This window comes from Bombina bombina, chromosome 3, assembly GCF_027579735.1.
Source record: "Bombina bombina isolate aBomBom1 chromosome 3, aBomBom1.pri, whole genome shotgun sequence".
NCBI lineage: Eukaryota > Metazoa > Chordata > Amphibia > Anura > Bombinatoridae > Bombina > Bombina bombina.
In genome coordinates this window covers 280975109-280995564 of record NC_069501.1, presented here as the reverse complement: position 1 = coordinate 280995564, position 20456 = coordinate 280975109, and the positions used below count along the sequence as shown (strand labels likewise).

General features: G+C 41.4%; 1 protein-coding gene across 1 annotated transcript in view; it reads left to right on the top strand.

Annotated features, from left to right (window-relative positions):
* BAZ1B (bromodomain adjacent to zinc finger domain 1B) overlaps nt 1–20456 on the top strand; it is a gene marked incomplete in the record, with an annotated part of 470974 nt that overhangs the window by 383826 nt on the left and 66692 nt on the right. The window contains 1 exon segment of the mRNA XM_053706318.1: nt 16036–16148. Coding sequence (XP_053562293.1) covers nt 16036–16148 — 113 coding nt within the window.

The following is a 20456-nucleotide window of genomic DNA, read 5'->3' as shown; positions in this document are numbered from 1 at the left end:
TCTCTGACGGCACAAGGAGTTTGGGAATCTCAGGAGGTGAGATTACCGATCAATATTTTGGAACTCCGTGCAATTTTCAGAGCTCTTCAGTTTTGGCCTCTTCTGAAGAGAGAATCGTTCATTTGTTTTCAGACGGACAATGTCACAACTGTGGCATACATCAATCATCAAGGAGGGACTCACAGTCCTCTGGCTATGAAAGAAGTATCTCGAATTTTGGTTTGGGCGGAATCCAGCTCCTGTCTAATCTCTGCGGTTCATATCCCAGGTATAGACAATTGGGAAGCGGATTATCTCAGTCGCCAAACGTTACATCCGGGCGAATGGTCTCTTCACCCAGAGGTATTTCTTCAGATTGTTCAAATGTGGGAACTTCCAGAAATAGATCTGATGGCGTCCCATCTAAACAAGAAACTTCCCAGGTATCTGTCCAGATCCCGGGATCCTCAGGCGCAGGCAGTGGATGCATTATCACTTCCTTGGAAGTATCATCCTGCCTATATCTTTCCGCCTCTAGTTCTTCTTCCAAGTGTAATCTCCAAGATTCTGAAGGAATGCTCGTTTGTTCTGCTGGTAGCCCCGGCATGGCCTCACAGGTTTTGGTATGCGGATCTTGTCCGGATGGCCTCTTGCCAACCGTGGACTCTTCCGTTAAGACCAGACCTTCTGTCACAAGGTCCTTTTTTCCATCAGGATCTGAAATCCTTAAATTTAAAGGTATGGAGATTGAACGCTTGATTCTTGGTCAAAGAGGTTTCACTGACTCTGTGATTAATACTATGTTACAGGCTCGTAAATCTGTATCTCGAGAGATATATTATAGAGTCTGGAAGACTTATATTTCTTGGTGTCTTTCTCATCATTTTTCTTGGCATTCTTTTAGAATACCGAGAATTTTACAGTTTCTTCAGGATGGTTTAGATAAGGGTTTGTCCGCAAGTTCTTTGAAAGGACAAATCTCTGCTCTTTCTGTTCTTTTTCACAGAAAGATTGCTATTCTTCCTGATATTCATTGTTTTGTACAAGCTTTGGTTCGTATAAAACCTGTCATTAAGTCAATTTCTCCTCCTTGGAGTTTGAATTTGGTTCTGGGAGCTCTTCAAGCTCCTCCGTTTGAACCTATGCATTCATTGGACATTAAATTACTTTCTTGGAAAGTTTTGTTCCTTTTGGCCATCTCTTCTGCCAGAAGAGTTTCTGAATTATCTGCTCTTTCTTGTGAGTCTCCTTTTCTGATTTTTCATCAGGATAAGGCGGTGTTGCGAACTTCTTTTGAATTTTTACCTAAAGTTGTGAATTCCAACAACATTAGTAGAGAAATTGTGGTTCCTTCATTATGTCCTAATCCTAAGAATTCTAGGGAGAAATCGTTGCATTCTTTGGATGTTGTTAGAGCTTTGAAATATTATGTTGAAGCTACGAAATCTTTCCGTAAGACTTCTAGTCTATTTGTTATCTTTTCCGGTTCTAGAAAAGGCCAGAAAGCTTCTGCCATTTCTTTGGCATCTTGGTTAAAATCTTTAATTCATCTTGCCTATGTTGAGTCGGGTAAAACTCCGCCTCAGAGAATTACAGCTCATTCTACTAGGTCAGTTTCTACTTCCTGGGCGTTTAGGAATGAAGCTTCGGTTGACCAGATTTGCAAAGCAGCAACTTGGTCCTCTTTGCATACTTTTACTAAATTCTACCATTTTGATGTATTTTCTTCTTCTGAAGCAGTTTTTGGTAGAAAAGTACTTCAGGCAGCGGTTTCAGTTTGAATCTTCTGCTTATGTTTTTCGTTAAACTTTATTTTGGGTGTGGATTATTTTCAGCAGGAATTGGCTGTCTTTATTTTATCCCTCCCTCTCTAGTGACTCTTGTGTGGAAAGATCCACATCTTGGGTAGTCATTATCCCATACGTCACTAGCTCATGGACTCTTGCTAATTACATGAAAGAAAACATAATTTATGTAAGAACTTACCTGATAAATTCATTTCTTTCATATTAGCAAGAGTCCATGAGGCCCGCCCTTTTTTTGTGGTGGTTATGATTTTGTATAAAGCACAATTTATTCCAATTCCTTATTTTATATGCTTTCGCACTTTTTTATCACCCCACTTCTTGGCTATTCGTTAAACTGATTTGTGGGTGTGGTGAGGGGTGTATTTATAGGCATTTTGAGGTTTGGGAAACTTTGCCCCTCCTGGTAGGAATGTATATCCCATACGTCACTAGCTCATGGACTCTTGCTAATATGAAAGAAATGAATTTATCAGGTAAGTTCTTACATAAATTATGTTTTTTAGATTTCCGGATAGATTCAGTGTCCATGACTCTGTCTCTGTTGGTCAGGAGACGTCTGAAATTGGTTTCAGCTTATCAAAACCTTCAGCCTCAATCATTCCCTTCGGTAGCCTTATGCATGGAAATTCTAGGTTCTTATGACTGCTGCATTGGACGTGTTCCCCTTTGCTCATTTTCACATGCAACCTCTTCAGCTCTGTATGCTGAACCAGTGGTGCCGGGATTATACAAAGATATCTCATTTAATATCTTTAAAACTGATTGTTCGACACCCTCTGACGTGGTACAGACCACCATCGTTTAGTTCAGGGGGCTTCTTTTTTTCTTCCAACCTGGACTGTGATCTCAACAGGTGCAAGTCTGACAGGTTGGGGAGCTGTATGGGAGTTTCTGACAACACAAGGGGTTTGGGAAATCTCAGGAGGTGAGATTACCAATCAATATTTTGGAACTCCGTGCAATTTTCAGAAGCTCTTCAGTCATGGCCTCTTCTAAAGAGAGAATCGTTCATTTGTTTTCAGACAGACAATGTCACAACTGTCAATCATCAAGGAGGGACTCAGTCCTCTGGCTATGAAAGAAGTATCTCGAATACTGGTATGGGCGGAATCCAGCTCCTGTCTAATCTCTGCGGTTCATATCCCAGGTATTGACAATTGGAAAGCGGATTATCTCAGTCGCCAAACGTTACATCCGAGCGAATGGTCTCTTCACCCAGAGGTGTTTCTTCAGATTGTTCAAATGTGGGGACTTCCAGAAATAGATCTGATGGCTTCTCATCTAAACAAGAAACTTCCCAGGTATCTGTCCAGATCCAGGGATTCTCAGGCGGAAGCAGTGGATGCATTGTCACTTCCTTGGAAGTATCATCCTGCCTATATCTTTCCGCCTCTAGTTCTTCTTCCAAGAGTAATCTCCAAGATTCTGAAGGAATGCTCGTTTTTTCTGCTGGTGGCTCCAGCATGGTCTCACAAGTTTTGGTATACGGATCTTGTCCGCATGGCTTCTTGCCAACCATGGACTCTTCCGTTAAGACCAGTCTTTCTGTCACAAGGTCCTTTTTTACCATCAGGATCTCAAATCCTTAAATTTAAAGGTATGGAGATTGAACGCTTGATTCTTAGTCAAAGAGGTTTCTCTGACTCTGTGATTAATACTATGTTGCAGGCTCGTAGATCTGTATCTAGGAAGATATATTATTGAGTCTGGAAGACTTACATTTCTTGGTGTCTTTCTCATCATTTTTCCTGGCATTCTTTTAGAATTCCGAGAATTTTTCAGTTTCTTCAGGATGGTTTAGATAAAGGTTTGTCTGCAAGTTCCTTGAAAGGACAAATCTCTGCTCTTTCTGTTCTTTTTCACAGAAGGATTGCTATTCTTCCTGATATTCATTGTTTTGTAGAAGCTTTGGTTCGTATAAAACCTGTTAAGTCAATTTCTCCTCCTTGGCGTTTGAATTTGGTTCTGGGGGCTCTTCAAGCTCTTCCGTTTGAACCTATGCATTCACTGGACATTAAATTACTTTCTTGGAAAGTTTTGTTTTCTTTTGGCCATCTCTTCTGCTAGAAGAGTTTCTGAATTATCTGCTCTTTCTTGTGAATCTCCTTTTCTGATTTTCCATCAGGATAAGGCGGTGTTGCGAACTTCTTTTAAATTTTTATCTAAGGTTGTGAATTCTAACAACATTAGTAGAGAAATTGTGGTTCCTTCATTATGTCCTAATCCTAAGAATTCTAAGGAGAGATCATTGCATTCTTTGGATGTAGTTAGAGCTTTGAAATATTATGTTGAAGCTACTAAGAATTTCCGAAAGACTTCTAGTCTATTTGTTATCTTTTCCGGTTCTAGGAAAGGTCAGAAGGCCTCTGCCATTTCTTTGGCATCTTGGTTGAAATCTTTAATTCATCATGCTTATGTCGAGTCGGGTAAATCTCCGCCTCAAAGGATTACAGCTCATTCTACTAGGTCAGTTTCTACTTCCTGGGCGTTTAGGAATGAAGCTTCGATTGATCAGATTTGCAAAGCAGCAACTTGGTCTTCTTTGCACACTTTTACTAAATTCTACCATTTTGATGTGTATTCTTCTTCTGAAGCAGTTTTTGGTAGAAAAATACTTCAGGCAGCTGTTTCAGTTTGATTCTTTTGCTTATAATTTCAGTTTTCTTCATTATAAGATTTAAACTTTATTTTGGGTGTGGATTATTTTTCAGCGGAATTGGCTGTCTTTATTTTATCCCTCCCTCTCTAGTGACTCTTGCGTGGAAGATCCACATCTTGGGTAGTCATTATCCCATATGTCACTAGCTCATGGACTCTTGCTAATTACATGAAAGAAAACATAATTTATGTAAGAACTTACCTGATAAATTCATTTCTTTCATATTAGCAAGAGTCCATGAGGCCCACCCTTTTTTGTGGTGGTTTTGATTTTTTTGTATAAAGCACAATTATTCCAATTCCTTGTTTTTTATGCTTTTGCACTTTTTTCTTATCACCCCACTTCTTGGCTATTCGTTAAACTGATTTGTGGGTGTGGTGAGGGGTGTATTTATAGGCATTTTGAGGTTTGGGAAACTTTGCCCCTCCTGGTAGGAATGTATATCCCATATGTCACTAGCTCATGGACTCTTGCTAATATGAAAGAAATGAATTTATCAGGTAAGTTCTTACATAAATTATGTTTTTTCTTCTGGCACCCTTTATACCCTGATATTTCTTCTACTGTTCCTTGTTCCCTCAGCAGAATGACTGGGGGATGGGGGAAGTAGGAGAGGTATTTAAGCCTTTGGCTAGGGTCTGGCTCCTTCTAGTGACCATGTTCAGTATTTCCCAACAGTAAAGAATGAAGCCGTGGACTCTGCTCATACAGAAGGAAATGAAATTATCTAGTAAGCATAATTTGTTTTTCAGTCAGACAATGTGGCTTATTTCTATCATTGGGGGGGAAGATGCATTTCTCTTGCGATGTAGAACTCTCGAATTCTAACATGGTTAGAAAACTATTTTTCTCCAACATTGGTGTGTCCGGTCCACGGTGTCATCCATTACTTGTGGGAAATGTTCTCCCCCACAGGGAAAGGCAAGGAGAGCACACAGCAAGAGCTGTCCATATAGCTCCGCCCCCTAGTCATTCTCCTTGCCGCTCTGAACAAGTAGCATCTACCACGGGGATGGCGAGGAGTTTGTGGTGTAGTTGTAGTTTTTTATTCTTCTATCATGAGTTTATTTTAAAATAGTGCTGGCTTGTACTATTTACTCTAACAGAAAAGTGATGAAGATTTCTGTTTAAGAGGGCTATGATTTTAGCACAAGTAACTAAAATCCATTACTGTTACCACGCAGGACTGTTGAAACAAGAGAACTTCAGTTGGGGGTAACAGTTTGCAGACTCATCTGCTTCAGGTATGACTAGTCTCCTTCTAACAACACAGGCTAATGCTAGATGACAGTAATTTTTCCCCTCAGGGGAAACGGTAAGCCATTTTTCTTTCACCTCAGCAAAAAAGATAACAGGCTTCCCCTTTTTGTTTTTTATGCTGGTAGACACTGTTAGGGGCTAAATCGATTGGTTTTTATTACAATATTATACCATTTTAAATATTTTATAAGCTCACATACACTTGGGAACGTTTTTTATTGATCTGGCTTGTTTTAGACACCTAAATCTAGTCAGGAAGGCCCCTTCACTCTAGTGTGCTGAGGGAGGAAGCCTCATTTTGGCACTTCAGCTGTGCAGTTGAATTTCAAGGCAGTACATGCAGATTCATGTGAGAGGGTCCTGTGGTTCAGAAAGTGACTCCAAAAGGCTTTTTTTCTTTGAATGGTGACCCCTAAGGAAGGTAAAAAGCTGCAGCAAGGCTGTAGCTGGGATTGTGGTGTGTAAAAACGGTTAAATCCAACAATTGGTTCCGGTTTGCTTGTTTTAAGAGCTAGAGTCTCCATATTTGCTGTGCAATACTTTCTAAGCATTAAGACACTGGGGTCCAAATTTCAGAAAAATCGGATATTGCCTTCATAGTTTTTTGAACATTCAGAAATAAATGTCATTTTATTATTTAAAGAGACAGTAACGTTTTTGTTTAAAATCGTTTCTCCAACATAGGTGTGTCCGGTCCACGGCGTCATCCTTACTTGTGGGATATTCTCTTCCCCAACAGGAAATGGCAAAGAGCCCAGCAAAGCTGGTCACATGATCCCTCCTAGGCTCCGCCTTCCCCAGTCATTCTCTTTGCCGTTGTACAGGCAACATCCCCACGGAGATGGCTTAGAGTTTTTTAGTGTTTAACTGTAGTTTTTATTATTCAATCAAGAGTTTGTTATTTTAAAATAGTGCTGGTATGTACTATTTACTCTGAAACAGAAAAGAGATGAAGATTTCTGTTTGTAAGAGGAAAATGATTTTAGCAACCGTTACTAAAATCGATGGCTGTTTCCACACAGGACTGTTGAGAGGAATTAACTTCAGTTGGGGGAACAGTGAGCAGACTTTTGCTGCTTGAGGTATGACACATTCTAACAAGACGATGTAATGCTGGAAGCTGTCATTTTCCCTATGGGATCCGGTAAGCCATTTTTATTACAGAAAGAAAAAAAGGGCTTCACAAGGGCTTTTAAGACTGTAGACATTTTCTGGGCTAAATCGATTTATATATAAGCATATTTTATACTCCATAGCCTTGAGGAATTATTTTAATCTTGGAAATTATGTAAAATAACCGGCAGGCACTGTATTGGACACCTTATTCTCTAGGGGCTTTCCCTAATCATAGGCAGAGTCTCATTTTCGCGCCTCTATTGCGCACTTGTTTTTGGGAAGCATGACATGCAGATGCATGTGTGAGGAGCTCTGATACATAGAAAAGACTTTCTGAAGGCGTCATTTGGTATCGTATTCCCCTTTGGGCTTGGTTGGGTCTCAGCAAAGCAGATACCAGGGACTGTAAAGGGGTTAAATATAAAAACGGCTCCGGTTCCGTTATTTTAAGGGTTAAAGCTTCCAAATTTGGTGTGCAATACTTTTAAGGCTTTAAGACACTGTGGTGAAATTTTGGTGAATTTTGAACAATTCCTTCATACTTTTTCACAATTGCAGTAATAAAGTGTGTTCAGTTTAAAATTTAAAGTGACAGTAACGGTTTATTTTAAAACGTTTTTTGTACTTTGTTATCAAGTTTATGCCTGTTTAACATGTCTGAACTACCAGATAGACTGTGTTCTGAATGTGGGGAAGCCAAGGTTCCTTCTCATTTAAATAGATGTGATTTATGTGACACAAAATTGAGAGAAAATGATGCCCAAGATGATTCCTCAAGTGAGGGGAGTAAGCATGGTACTGCATCATCCCCTCCTTCGTCTACGCCAGTCTTGCCCACACAGGAGGCCCCTAGTACATCTAGTGCGCCAATACTCCTTACTATGCAACAATTAACGGCTGTAATGGATAATTCTATCAAAAACATTTTAGCCAAAATGCCCACTTATCAGCGAAAGCGCGACTGCTCTGTTTTAGAAAATACTGAAGAGCATGAGGACGCTGATGATATTGGTTCTGAAGTGCCCCTACACCAGTCTGAGGGGGCCAGGGAGGTTTTGTCTGAGGGAGAAATTTCAGATTCAGGGAGAATTTCTCAACAAGCAGAACCTGATGTGATTACATTTAAATTGGAACATCTCCGCGCTCTGCTTAAGGAGGTGTTATCTACTCTGGATGATTGTGAGAATTTGGTCATTCCAGAGAAATTATGTAAAATGGACAAGTTCTTAGAGGTCCCGGGGCCCCCCGAAGCTTTTCCTATACCCAAGCGGGTGGCGGACATTGTAAACAAAGAATGGGAAAGGCCCGGTATACCTTTCGTCCCTCCCCCCATATTTAAGAAATTGTTTCCTATGGTCGACCCCAGAAAGGACTTATGGCAGACAGTCCCCAAGGTCGAGGGGGCGGTTTCTACTCTAAACAAACGCACCACTATACCCATAGAAGATAGTTGTGCTTTCAAAGATCCTATGGATAAAAAATTAGAGGGTTTGCTTAAAAAGATGTTTGTTCAGCAAGGTTACCTTCTACAACCAATTTCATGCATTGTTCCTGTCACTACAGCAGCGTGTTTCTGGTTCGATGAACTAGAAAAGGCGCTCAATAATAATTCTTCTTCTTATGAGATTATGGACAGAATTCATGCTCTCAAATTGGCTAATTCTTTCACCCTAGACGCCACTTTGCAATTGGCTAGGTTAGCGGCGAAAAATTCTGGTTTTGCTATTGTGGCGCGCAGAGCGCTTTGGCTAAAATCTTGGTCAGCGGATGCGTCTTCCAAGAACAAATTGCTTAACATTCCTTTCAAGGGGAAAACGCTGTTTGGCCCTGACTTGAAAGAGATTATTTCTGATATCACTGGGGGCAAGGGCCACGCCCTTCCTCAGGATAGGTCTTTCAAGACCAAAAATAAACCTAATTTTCGTCCCTTTCGCAGAAACGGACCAGCCCCAAGTGCTACGTCCTCTAAGCAAGAGGGTAATACTTCTCAAGCCAAGCCAGCCTGGAGGCCAATGCAAGGCTGGAACAAAAGAAAAAAAAGGCCAAGAAACCTGCCACTGCTACCAAGACAGCATGAGATGTTGGCCCCCGATCCGGGACCGGATCTGGTGGGGGGCAGACTCTCTCTCTTCGCTCAGGCTTGGGCAAGAGATGTTCTGGATCCTTGGGCGCTAGAAATAGTCTCCCAAGGTTATCTTCTGGAATTCAAGGGGCTTCCCCCAAGGGGGAGGTTCCACAGGTCTCAATTGTCTTCAGACCACATAAAAAGACAGGCATTCTTACATTGTGTAGAAGACCTGTTAAAAATGGGAGTGATTCATCCTGTTCCATTAGGAGAACAAGGGATGGGGTTCCACTCCAATCTGTTCGTAGTTCCCAAAAAAGAGGGAACATTCAGACCAATCTTAGATCTCAAGATCCTAAACAAGTTTCTCAAGGTTCCATCGTTCAAAATGGAAACCATTCGAACAATTCTTCCTTCCATCCAGGAAGGTCAATTCATGACCACGGTGGATTTAAAGGATGCGTATCTACATATTCCTATCCACAAGGAACATCATCGGTTCCTAAGATTCGCATTCCTGGACAAGCATTACCAGTTTGTGGCACTTCCGTTCGGATTAGCCACTGCTCCAAGAATTTTCACAAAGGTACTAGGGTCCCTTCTAGCGGTGCTAAGACCAAGGGGCATTGCAGTAGTACCTTACCTGGACGACATTCTGATTCAAGCGTTGTCCCTTCCACAAGCAAAGGCCCACACGGACATTGTCCTGGCCTTTCTCAGATCTCACGGGTGGAAAGTGAACGTAGAAAAAAGTTCTCTATCTCCGTCAACAAGGGTTCCCTTCTTGGGAACAATAATAGACTCTTTAGAAATGAGGATTTTTCTGACAGAGGCCAGAAAATCAAAACTTCTAAACTCTTGTCAAATACTTCATTCTGTTCCTCTTCCTTCCATAGCGCAGTGCATGGAAGTAATAGGTTTGATGGTAGCGGCAATGGACATAGTTCCTTTTGCGTGAATTCATCTAAGACCATTACAACTGTGCATGCTCAGTCAGTGGAATGGGGACTATACAGACTTGTCTCCGACGATACAAGTAGATCAGAGGACCAGAGATTCACTCAGTTGGTGGCTGTCCCTGGACAACCTGTCACAGGGGATGAGCTTCTGCAGACCAGAGTGGGTCATTGTCACGACCGACGCCAGTCTAGTGGGCTGGGGCGCGGTCTGGGGACCCCTGAAAGCGCAGGGTCTTTGGTCTCGGGAAGAATCTACTCTCCCGATAAATATTCTGGAACTGAGAGCGATTTTCAATGCTCTCAAGGCTTGGCCTCAGCTAGCAAAGACCAAGTTCATACGGTTTCAATCAGACAACATGACGACTGTTGCGTACATCAACCATCAGGGGGGAACAAGGAGTTCCCTGGCGATGGAAGAAGTGACCAAAATCATTCAATGGGCGGAGACTCACTCCTGCCACTTGTCTGCAATCCACATTCCAGGAGTGGAAAACTGGGAAGCGGATTTTCTGAGTCGTCAGACATTTCATCCGGGGGAGTGGGAACTCCATCCGGACATCTTTGCCCAAATCACTCAACTGTGGGGCATTCCAGACATGGATCTGATGGCCTCTCGTCAGAACTTCAAGGTTCCTTGCTACGGGTCCAGATCCAGGGATCCCAAGGCGACTCTAGTAGATGCACTAGTAGCACCTTGGACCTTCAAACTAGCTTATGCATTCCCGCCGTTTCCTCTCATCCCCAGGCTGGTAGCCAGGATCAATCAGGAGAGGGCGTCAGTGATCTTGATAGCTCCTGCGTGGCCACGCAGGACTTGGTATGCAGACCTGGTGAATATGTCATCGGCTCCACCATGGAAGCTACCTTTGAGACGAGACCTTCTTGTTCAAGGTCCGTTCGAACATCCGAATCTGGTCTCACTCCAACTGACTGCTTGGAGATTGAACGCTTGATCTTATCAAAGCGAGGGTTCTCAGATTCTGTCATTGATACTCTTGTTCAGGCCAGAAAGCCTGTAACTAGAAAAATCTACCACAAAATATGGAAAAAATATATCTATTGGTGTGAATCTAAAGGATTCCCTTGGGACAAGATAAAAATTCCTAAGATTCTATCCTTTCTTCAAGAGGGTTTGGAGAAAGGATTATCTGCAAGTTCTTTGAAAGGACAGATTTCTGCCTTGTCTGTGTTACTTCACAAAAAGCTGGCAGCTGTGCCAGATGTTCAAGCCTTTGTTCAGGCTCTGGTTAGAATCAAGCCTGTTTACAAACCTTTGCCTCCTCCTTGGAGTCTCAATTTAGTTCTTTCAGTTCTTCAGGGGGTTCCGTTTGAACCCTTACATTCCGTTGATATTAAGTTATTATCTTGGAAAGTTTTGTTTTTGGTTGCAATTTCTTCTGCTAGAAGAGTTTCAGAGTTATCTGCTCTGCAGTGTTCTCCTCCTTATCTGGTGTTCCATGCAGATAAGGTGGTTCTGCGTACTAAACCTGGTTTTCTTCCGAAAGTTGTTTCTAACAAAAACATTAACCAGGAGATAGTCGTGCCTTCTTTGTGTCCGAATCCAGTTTCAAAGAAGGAACGTTTGTTACACAATTTGGATGTAGTTCGTGCTCTAAAATTCTATTTAGATGCTACAAAGGATTTTAGACAAACATCTTCCTTGTTTGTTGTTTATTCTGGTAAAAGGAGAGGTCAAAAAGCAACTTCTACCTCTCTCTCTTTTTGGATTAAAAGCATCATCAGATTGGCTTACGAGACTGCCGGACGGCAGCCTCCTGAAAGAATCACAGCTCATTCCACTAGGGCTGTGGCTTCCACATGGGCCTTCAAGAACGAGGCTTCTGTGGATCAGGTATGTAAGGCAGCGACTTGGTCTTCACTGCACACTTTTACTAAATTTTATAAGTTTGATACTTTTGCTTCTTCTGAGGCTATTTTTGGGAGAAAGGTTTTGCAAGCCGTGGTGCCTTCCATCTAGGTGACCTGATTTGCTCCCTCCCTTCATCCGTGTCCTAAAGCTTTGGTATTGGTTCCCACAAGTAAGGATGACGCCGTGGACCGGACACACCTATGTTGGAGAAAACAGAATTTATTTTTACCTGATAAATTACTTTCTCCAACGGTGTGTCCGGTCCACGGCCCGCCCTGGTTTTTTAATCAGGTCTGATTATTTTCTTTAACTACAGTCACCACGGTATCATATGGTTTCTCCTATGCAAATATTCCTCCTTTACGTCGGTCGAATGACTGGGGAAGGCGGAGCCTAGGAGGGATCATGTGACCAGCTTTGCTGGGCTCTTTGCCATTTCCTGTTGGGGAAGAGAATATCCCACAAGTAAGGATGACGCCGTGGACCGGACACACCGTTGGAGAAAGTAATTTATCAGGTAAACATAAATTCTGTTTTTTATTGCATTGTTTGCCTGCCTAAATCTGTTTAACATGTCTGTTCCAGCAGATAACCTATGTTCTGTGTGTATAGAGACAAATGTGGTTCCCCCTTCGAGTGTTTGTGATAATTGCGCCATAGCGTCCAAACAAAATCAGGACAGCTGTTATTTTTGATAATGTTGCCCAAGATGATTTATCTAATGAAGGTAGTGGGGATAGCTCTACATCCTCTCCTTCTGTGTCTACACCAGCTTTGCCCGCGCAGGCGACACCTAGCGCGCCAGTGCTTATTTCTATGCAACAATTATCAGCAGTAGTGGATAATTCTATAGCAAATCTTTTATCCAAACTGCCAGTTTTTCAGAGAAAGCGTGATTGTTCAGTTTTAAATACAGATAAAAAGGATGAACAATCAGACGCTGACGATGCCTTATCTATTTTACCCTCACATCAATCGGAATTGGCTGTGAGGGAAGGGCTGTCTGAGGGTGAAATTTCAGACTCAGGAAAAATTTCTCAACAGGCAGAACCTGATCTAGTGGCATTTAAGTTTAAGCTAGAACATCTCCGTGCTTTGCTTAAGGAGGTATTAGCTACTCTGGATGACTGTGATTCCATGGTAGTACCAGAGAAGTTGTGCAAATTGGACAAATTTTTAGAGGTCCCAGTGCACGACGACTCTTTTCCAGTACCTAAGAGGGTAGCGAACATAGTGGAAAAGGAGTGGGAGAAGCCAGGTGTACCCTTTGCCCCACCTCCTATATTTAAGAAAATGTTTCCCATAGTAGACCCTAGAAGGGACGCATGGCAAACGGTCCCGAAGGTTGAGGGAGCTGTTTCAACACTAGCGAAGCGCACAACTATTCCTATAGAGGACAGCTGCGCTTTCAAAGATCCTATGGATAAAAATGGATAAAAAATTGGAAGGATTGCTTAAAAAGATTTTTGTTCAGCAAGGGTTCAACCTTCAACCAGCTACGTGTGTTATTACTGTCACTTCAGCGGCGTCCTTTTGGTTCGAAGAACTAGAAAGGTCGCTCCAGAAAGACTTCCTATGAAGAAGTCATGGACAGAATTCACGCATTAAAGTTAGCTAATTCCTTTATATTGGATGCCGCCTTTCAAATAAAGAAATTGGCGGCGATAAACTTTTTGCTATAGTAGCGCGGAGGGCACTTTGGCTAAAATCCTGGTCGGCAGACGTGTCGTCCAAGACTAAGTTACTGAATATTCCTTTCAAGGGTAAGACCCTTTTTGGGCCAGAATTGAAGGAAATTATTTCAGACATCACTGGGGGTAAGGTCCATGCCCTCCCACAGGATAGGCCTATCTGCTATTCACATCCCAGGAGTAGACAACTGGGAGGCGGACTATTTGAGTCGTCAGACTTTCCATCCGGGGGAGTGGGAATTCTATCCGGAGGTCTTTGTTCAGTTAACCCAATTATGGGGCATTCCAGACATGGATCTAATGGCGTCCCGTCAGAACTTCAAGATTCCTTGCTACGGGTCCAGATCCAGGGATCCCAAGGCGACTCTAGTGGATGCATTAGTGGCGCCTTGGGCGTTCAACCTAGCATATGCGTTTCCACCGTTTCCTCTCCTCCCCAGGCTCATAGCCAGGATCAAACAGGAGAAGGCCTCTGTGATTCTGATAGCTCCTGCGTGGCCACGCAGGACTTGGTATGCAGACCTGGTGAATGTCATTGTCTCCACCATGGAAGCTACCTTTGAGACAGGACCTTCTAGTACAAGGTCCATTCGAACATCCCAATCTAGTTTCTCTGCAGCTGACTGCTTGGAAATTGAACGCTTGATTTTATCCAAGCGTGGGTTTTCAAATTCTGTGATTGATACTCTGGTCCAAGCCAGAAAACCTGTGACTAGAAGGATTTACCATAAAATATGGAAAAAATATATCTGTTGGTGTGAATCCAAAGGATTCTCCTGGAGTAAGATTAAAATTCCAAAGATTCTCTCCTTTCTCCAAGAAGGTTTGGATAAAGGATTGTCAGCTAGTTCTCTAAAAGGACAGATTTCTGCATTATCCGTCTTGTTGCACAAACGACTGGCAGCTTTGCCAGATGTACAAGTTTTTGTTCAGGCTTTGGTTAGAATCAAGCCTGTTTACAGACCCATGACTCCTCCTTGTAGTCTAAATTTAGTTCTTTCAGTTCTTCAAGGGGTTCCGTTTGAACCTTTGCATTCCATAGATATTAAGTTACTATCTTGGAAAGTTCTGTTTTTGGTTGCTATTTCTTCTGCTAGAAGAGTTTCTGAATTATCTGCTTTGCAGTGTGATCCACCCTATCTGGTGTTCCATTCAGATAAGGTTGTTTTGCGTACTAAGCCTGGTTTTCTTCCAAAAGTTGTTTCCAACGAGAACATCAACCAGGAAATAGTTGTTCCTTCTTTGTGTCCGAATCCAGTTTCAAAGAAGGAACGTTTATTACACAATTTAGATGTTGTTCGTGCTTTAAAGTTCTATTTAGAAGCAACAAAAGATTTTAGACAAACCTCATCCTTGTTTGTCGTTTACTCTGGTAAGAGGAGAGGTCAAAAAGCTACCTCTATCTCTCTCTCTTTCTGGCTGAAAAGCATTATCCGCTTGGCTTATGAGACTGCCGGACGGCAGCCTCCTGACCGTATCACAGCTCACTCTACTAGGGCTGTGGCTTCCACATGGGCCTATAAGAACGAGGCTTCTGTTGACCAGATATGTAAGGCAGCGACTTGGTCTTCTCTGCACACTTTTGCCAAATTCTACAAATTTGATATTTTTGCTTCTTCGGAGGCTGTTTTTGGGAGAGAGGTTTTGCAAGCCGTGGTGCCTTCCGTTTAGGTAACCTGATTTGCTCCCTCCCTTCATCCGTGTCCTAAAGCTTTGGTATTGGTTCCCACAAGTAATGGATGACGCCGTGGACCGGACACACCAATGTTGGAGAAAACAGAATTTATGCTTACCTGATAAATTACTTTCTCCAACGGTGTGTACGGTCCACTGCCCGCCCTGGTTTTTTTTAATCAGGTTGAAAAAAAATTTCTACAGTCACCACGGCACCCTATAGTTTCTCCTTTTTCTCCTAACCGTCGTTCGAATGACTGGGGGGCGGAGCCAGAGGGGGAGCTATATGGACAGCTCTTGCTGTGTGCTCTCCTTGCCTTTCCCTGTGGGGGAGAACATTTCCCACAAGTAATGGATGATGCCGTGGACCGGACACACCGTTGGAGAAAGTAATTTATCAGGTAAGCATAAATTCTGTTTTGTGTCATTTCTGCTGTTCATATCCCAGGTGTGGGAAGCAGAGTATCTTAGTCTTATTTTCTTCCTTGGCAGTGATAGTCCACTAACCCGCCCTAAAAATAGTGTAGATCTGGCAGTCTTATCGCAAATCTGTACCCATTTTTCTCTCTACTGTTCCTTATCCTCCGCTTGAACTACTGGGAGGAGGTTAGGGGAAGTAAGAGGGATATTTCAATGCTCAGTTTTGGGTGTCTGCCGCTTTTTGGTGGCCAGGTGAAGTATTTCCCATAAGCTATGAATAGGTTTCGTGGGCTCTCACTGCCAAGAAAGAAAATAATTTATCAGGTAAATATAAATTATATTTTCTGTAGTCCATTTACTACTCCTTAGATTGTATTCTTTCTATGGATATACAGGGCCTTGTTTTCCTTCTGTCCTAGTAATCTTTCTCTAATTGTCTTTATTGTACCCACTGTATCTATGTAGTACTGTTGAGTGTGTTGACACATTACGTTCCTGAATGGTTTGTCAACTTTTCTGCTTGGTTTCTAACAGGAATTATGCTGAAGATTCAACACAGGATGAAGATGAAGAAGAGGAGGAGGAATCTGAGGATGATGAAGATGATTTTGAAGATGAGGAAGAGCAGGAAGTTGTAGGGCTTAGATGTAAGTATCTCATTTATGCGGTTAAGTGTCAGTTTTGTAAAACTTAAATGTAACCAAATGGAATTTACTTATTGACCATAAACATTGTTTAAAATGTTGCCTAATTCTGCATTATGTTCAGTTATGTAACAAAAGGATAGCCATACAATTTTTATAAAAAAAAAGTGAAAGTATAGATTTATGCATTTAAGCTTGTTTAGCGCTGAAGTGGAAACGTATACAGGTGGCCCTCGTTTTACAACGGTTCAATTTACACCCTTTGTTTCCAGTCATGTGACTGCTATTGATAAGCATTGAGAAGCAGTGCATTTATTAAAATAGCCAGTAGGTGGAGCTGTCTGCTTGTGTTGCAGCAAAGCCATGCAAGCTGATATTTATCAGTTTAACCAGACCTGAGCTATTGAGCAGATTTCAAAGGAACAAGATCTTCCTGTCTATAATCCAGTCCAGATTGGAATGCATAGAAAGAACTGTTTGCAGAAAAATGCAAGTGAAGTCTGTGTTGTGCGATTATTTTATTAGGTTTATAATGCTATTTAGCAAATGTTTTTGTTCATTTAACTTAGTTTAATTATATATTCTGTGTTGTGTGATTATTTTATTAGGTTTATAATGCTGTCTAGCATTTAAATTCTTCATTTCAAAGCTTTTAAAATAATGTATTGGGTGTTACTTATGACAATTTTGAGAGGGGCCTGGAACCTATCTACCTCACTTCCCATTGACTTACATTATAAACTGGGTTTCAATTTACAACGGTTTTGATTTACAACCATTCCATCTGGAACCTAACCCCGGCGTAAACTGAGGGCTACCTGTACATGAAAAGTAGTGTTTTTTAAGAATCCACCTCACAAGAAAGCTTTAATTAGACAGTGAGTCATTTAACGTCTTTCAATGAAATGTAGCTTTCTCCTGCGCGCTAGGTAATGCTCTCTGCTGCTTTCATGGTGATTGTCACAGTTTAAATAGAAATATGGACAGCCTATCTAAAAAAGAAACTATTAAAATACAAAATGTGTAATCAACATTAATAACTAACAATATGCAAAGCAGTCAGGGTTGATCAAATCAATTAGTTTTTTTGTTTTGTTTTTTAATAAAATGCTTTTCTCTTGTAAGATGTATCGAGTCCACAGATTCATCCTTTACTTGTGGGATATTCTCCTTCCCAACAGGAAGTGGCAAAGAGAGCACACAGCAGAGCTGTCCATATAGCTCCACCCCCAGTCATTCTCTTTGCCGGCTCTAAGCAATCGGAAGGGTAAAGTGAATGTGGTGTTAGAATTGTAGTTTTTATTTTCTACAAGCAAGAGTTTATTTTAAATGGTACCGGTGTGTACTATTTACTCTCTAGCAGAATGTAGATGAAGATTTCTGTAGGGAGGAAGATGATTTTAGCAGGTTGTAACTAAAATCCACTGCTGTTCCCACACAGGACTGAGGAGTACAAGAGAACTTCAGTTGGGGGGGGAACGGTTTGCAGGTTAGGCTGCAATAAGGTATGTTCAGTCATTTATTTGTAGACAAGACTGTGATAATGCTAGGAAACACTGTTGATATCCCCATGAGGGAAGGGTAAGCTGTATTCAGAGACTAAGTATGGAATTTCAAGCTTACATAACAGGGCTAGTTCATGCTGGTTGACACTACTTCAGGGCAAACATGTTTTTTTTATTGAAAATTGTTTTTTGAGACACTTTGAAGGTTCCTTTGGGTTTCTTTCAGGGGTTGTTATCCACGTGGCTATTACGAAAACACTTGGGAGTGTTTCTTTAGGCCTCACAAGCACCGGAGTGAGGTGGGAGGGGCCTAATTTCGCGCCTCAGATGCGCAGTTATTTTGGCTAGAAGTTCAGGCTGTTTTCACATGGAGGGTCCTGCTGCAGTTTGAGGGCCTATAAGAAGCTTTTCTTTCATGTAATTAGCGTCTATTGTTTTTGTTCTTCTGGCACCTTTTCACCCTGATGTTTCTTCTACTGTTCCTTGTACTGTTCCTTGTTCCCTCTGCATAATGACTGGGGGATGAGGGAAGTGGGAGGAATATTTAAGCCTTTGGCTGGGGTGTCTTTGCCTACTCCTGGTGGCCAGGTTCTGAATTCCCAAAAGTAATGAATGCAGCTGTGGATTCTTTCCATCTGAAGAAAAGAAAATTATCGGGTAAGCATAATTTGTTTTTCAGAAGATGGCTTCTTCAGGCAAAAGTCCGTATTTAGTGTGACCCTTGGCACTAAGCACATCTTAAACTCTCTTGGGGAGACTGTCCTGAAGTAATCTTCTGGTATATTATACCAGACTTCTGTCAGCACTTCCCACAGTTCTTCTTTGGGTTCTAGGATGTCTTTTATTTCTTTCTCTGTCCAGGTGATCCCATATTGCCTCTATTATATTCAGGTCTGGACTGTGTGCGCGTATGTATATATATTTCTTTTTTTTTAAACACGAGTCCACGGATCATCTTAATTACTAATGGGATTTCTTTCATGTAATTAGCAAGAGTCCATGAGCTAGTGACGTATGGGATATACATTCCTACCAGGAGGGGCAAAGTTTCCCAAACCTCAAAATGCCTATAAATACACCCCTCACCACACCGACAAATCAGTTTTACTTACTTTGACTCCCATGGTGGTGGTGAAGTTTGTGCTAGATTCTACGTTGATATGCGCTTCGCAGCAGGCTGGAGCCCGGTTTTCCTCTGTGTGCAGTGAATGTCAGAGGGATGTGAAGAGAGTATTGCCTATTTGAATTCAATGGTCTCCTTCTACAGGATCTATTTCATAGGTTCTCTGTTATCGGTCGTAGAGATTCATCTCTTACCTCCCTTTTCAGATCGACGATATACTCTTATATACCATTACCTCTACTGATTCTCGTTTCAGTACTGGTTTGGCTTTCTACTACATGTAGATGAGTGTCCTGGGGTAAGTAAGCCTTATTTTTTGTGACACTCTAAGCTATGGTTGGGCACTTTTATATAAAGTTCTAAATATATGTGTGTAAACATTTATTTGCCTTGATTCAGGATGATCAATATTCCTTATTTCAGTCAGTCAGTTTCATTATTTGGGATAATGCATATGAATTAAGACATTTTTTCTTACCTTAAAAATTAACTTTTTTCCCTTTGGGCTGTTAGGCTCGCGGGGGCTGAAAATGCTTCATTTTATTGCGTCAATCTTGGCGCGGACTTTTTTGGCGCAAAAAATTTCTATGTCATTTCCGGCGTCATACTTGTCGCCGGAAGTTGTTTGTATTTGCGTCATTTTTTTGACGTTTTGCGCCAAAAATGTCGGCGTCACCGGATGTGGCGTCATTCTTGGCGCCAAAAGCATTTGGGCGCCAATAATGTGGGCGGCTTTTTTGGCGCCAAAAAATGTGGGCGTCATTTTTGTCTCCACCTTTTTTTCTCACATTATTTAAGTCTCATTTTTCATTTGCTTCTGGTTGCTAGAGGTTTGTTCATTGGCATTTTTTCCCATTCCTGAAACTGCCTTTTAAGGAATTTGATAGATTTTTCTTTATATGTTGTTTTTTCTCTTACATATTGCAAGATGTCTCAGATTGACCCTGGATCAGAAGCTACTTCTGGAAAAACGCTGCCTGATGCTGGTTCCACCAAAGTTAAGTGTATCTGCTGTAAACTTGTGGTATCTGTCCCTCCGGCTGTAGTTTGTGATGAATGTCATGCTAATGCAGATAGTATTTCCATTAGTAATATACCATTACCTGTTGCTGTTCCATCAACATCTAATTCTCAGGATGTTCCTGTTAATATAAGAGATTTTGTTTCTAAATCTATTAGGAAGGCTATGTCTGTTATTCCTCCTTCCAGTAAACGTAAAAGGTCTTTTAAAACTTATCATTTCTCAGATGAATTTTTAAATGAACATCATCATTCTGATTTGTCTTTCTGATGATGATTTTTCTGGTTCAGAGGATTCTGTCTCAGATATTGACACTGATAAATCTTCATATTTATTTAAAATGGAATTTATTCGTTCTTTACTTAAAGAAGTTTTAATCGCATTAGAGATGGAGGAATCTAGTCCTCTTGATACTAAAACTTCTAAGCGTTTAAATTCGGTTTTTAAACCTCCTACAGTTATTCCGGAAGTTTTTCCTGTTCCTGATGCTATTTCTGAAGTAATTTCTAGGGAATGGAATAATCTGGGTAATTCATTTACTCCTTCTAAAAGGTTTAAGAAATTGTATCCTGTGCCATCTGACAGATTAGAGTTTTGGTACAAAATCCCTAAAGTTGATGGGGCTATCTCTACTCTCGCTAAACGTACTACTATTCCTACGG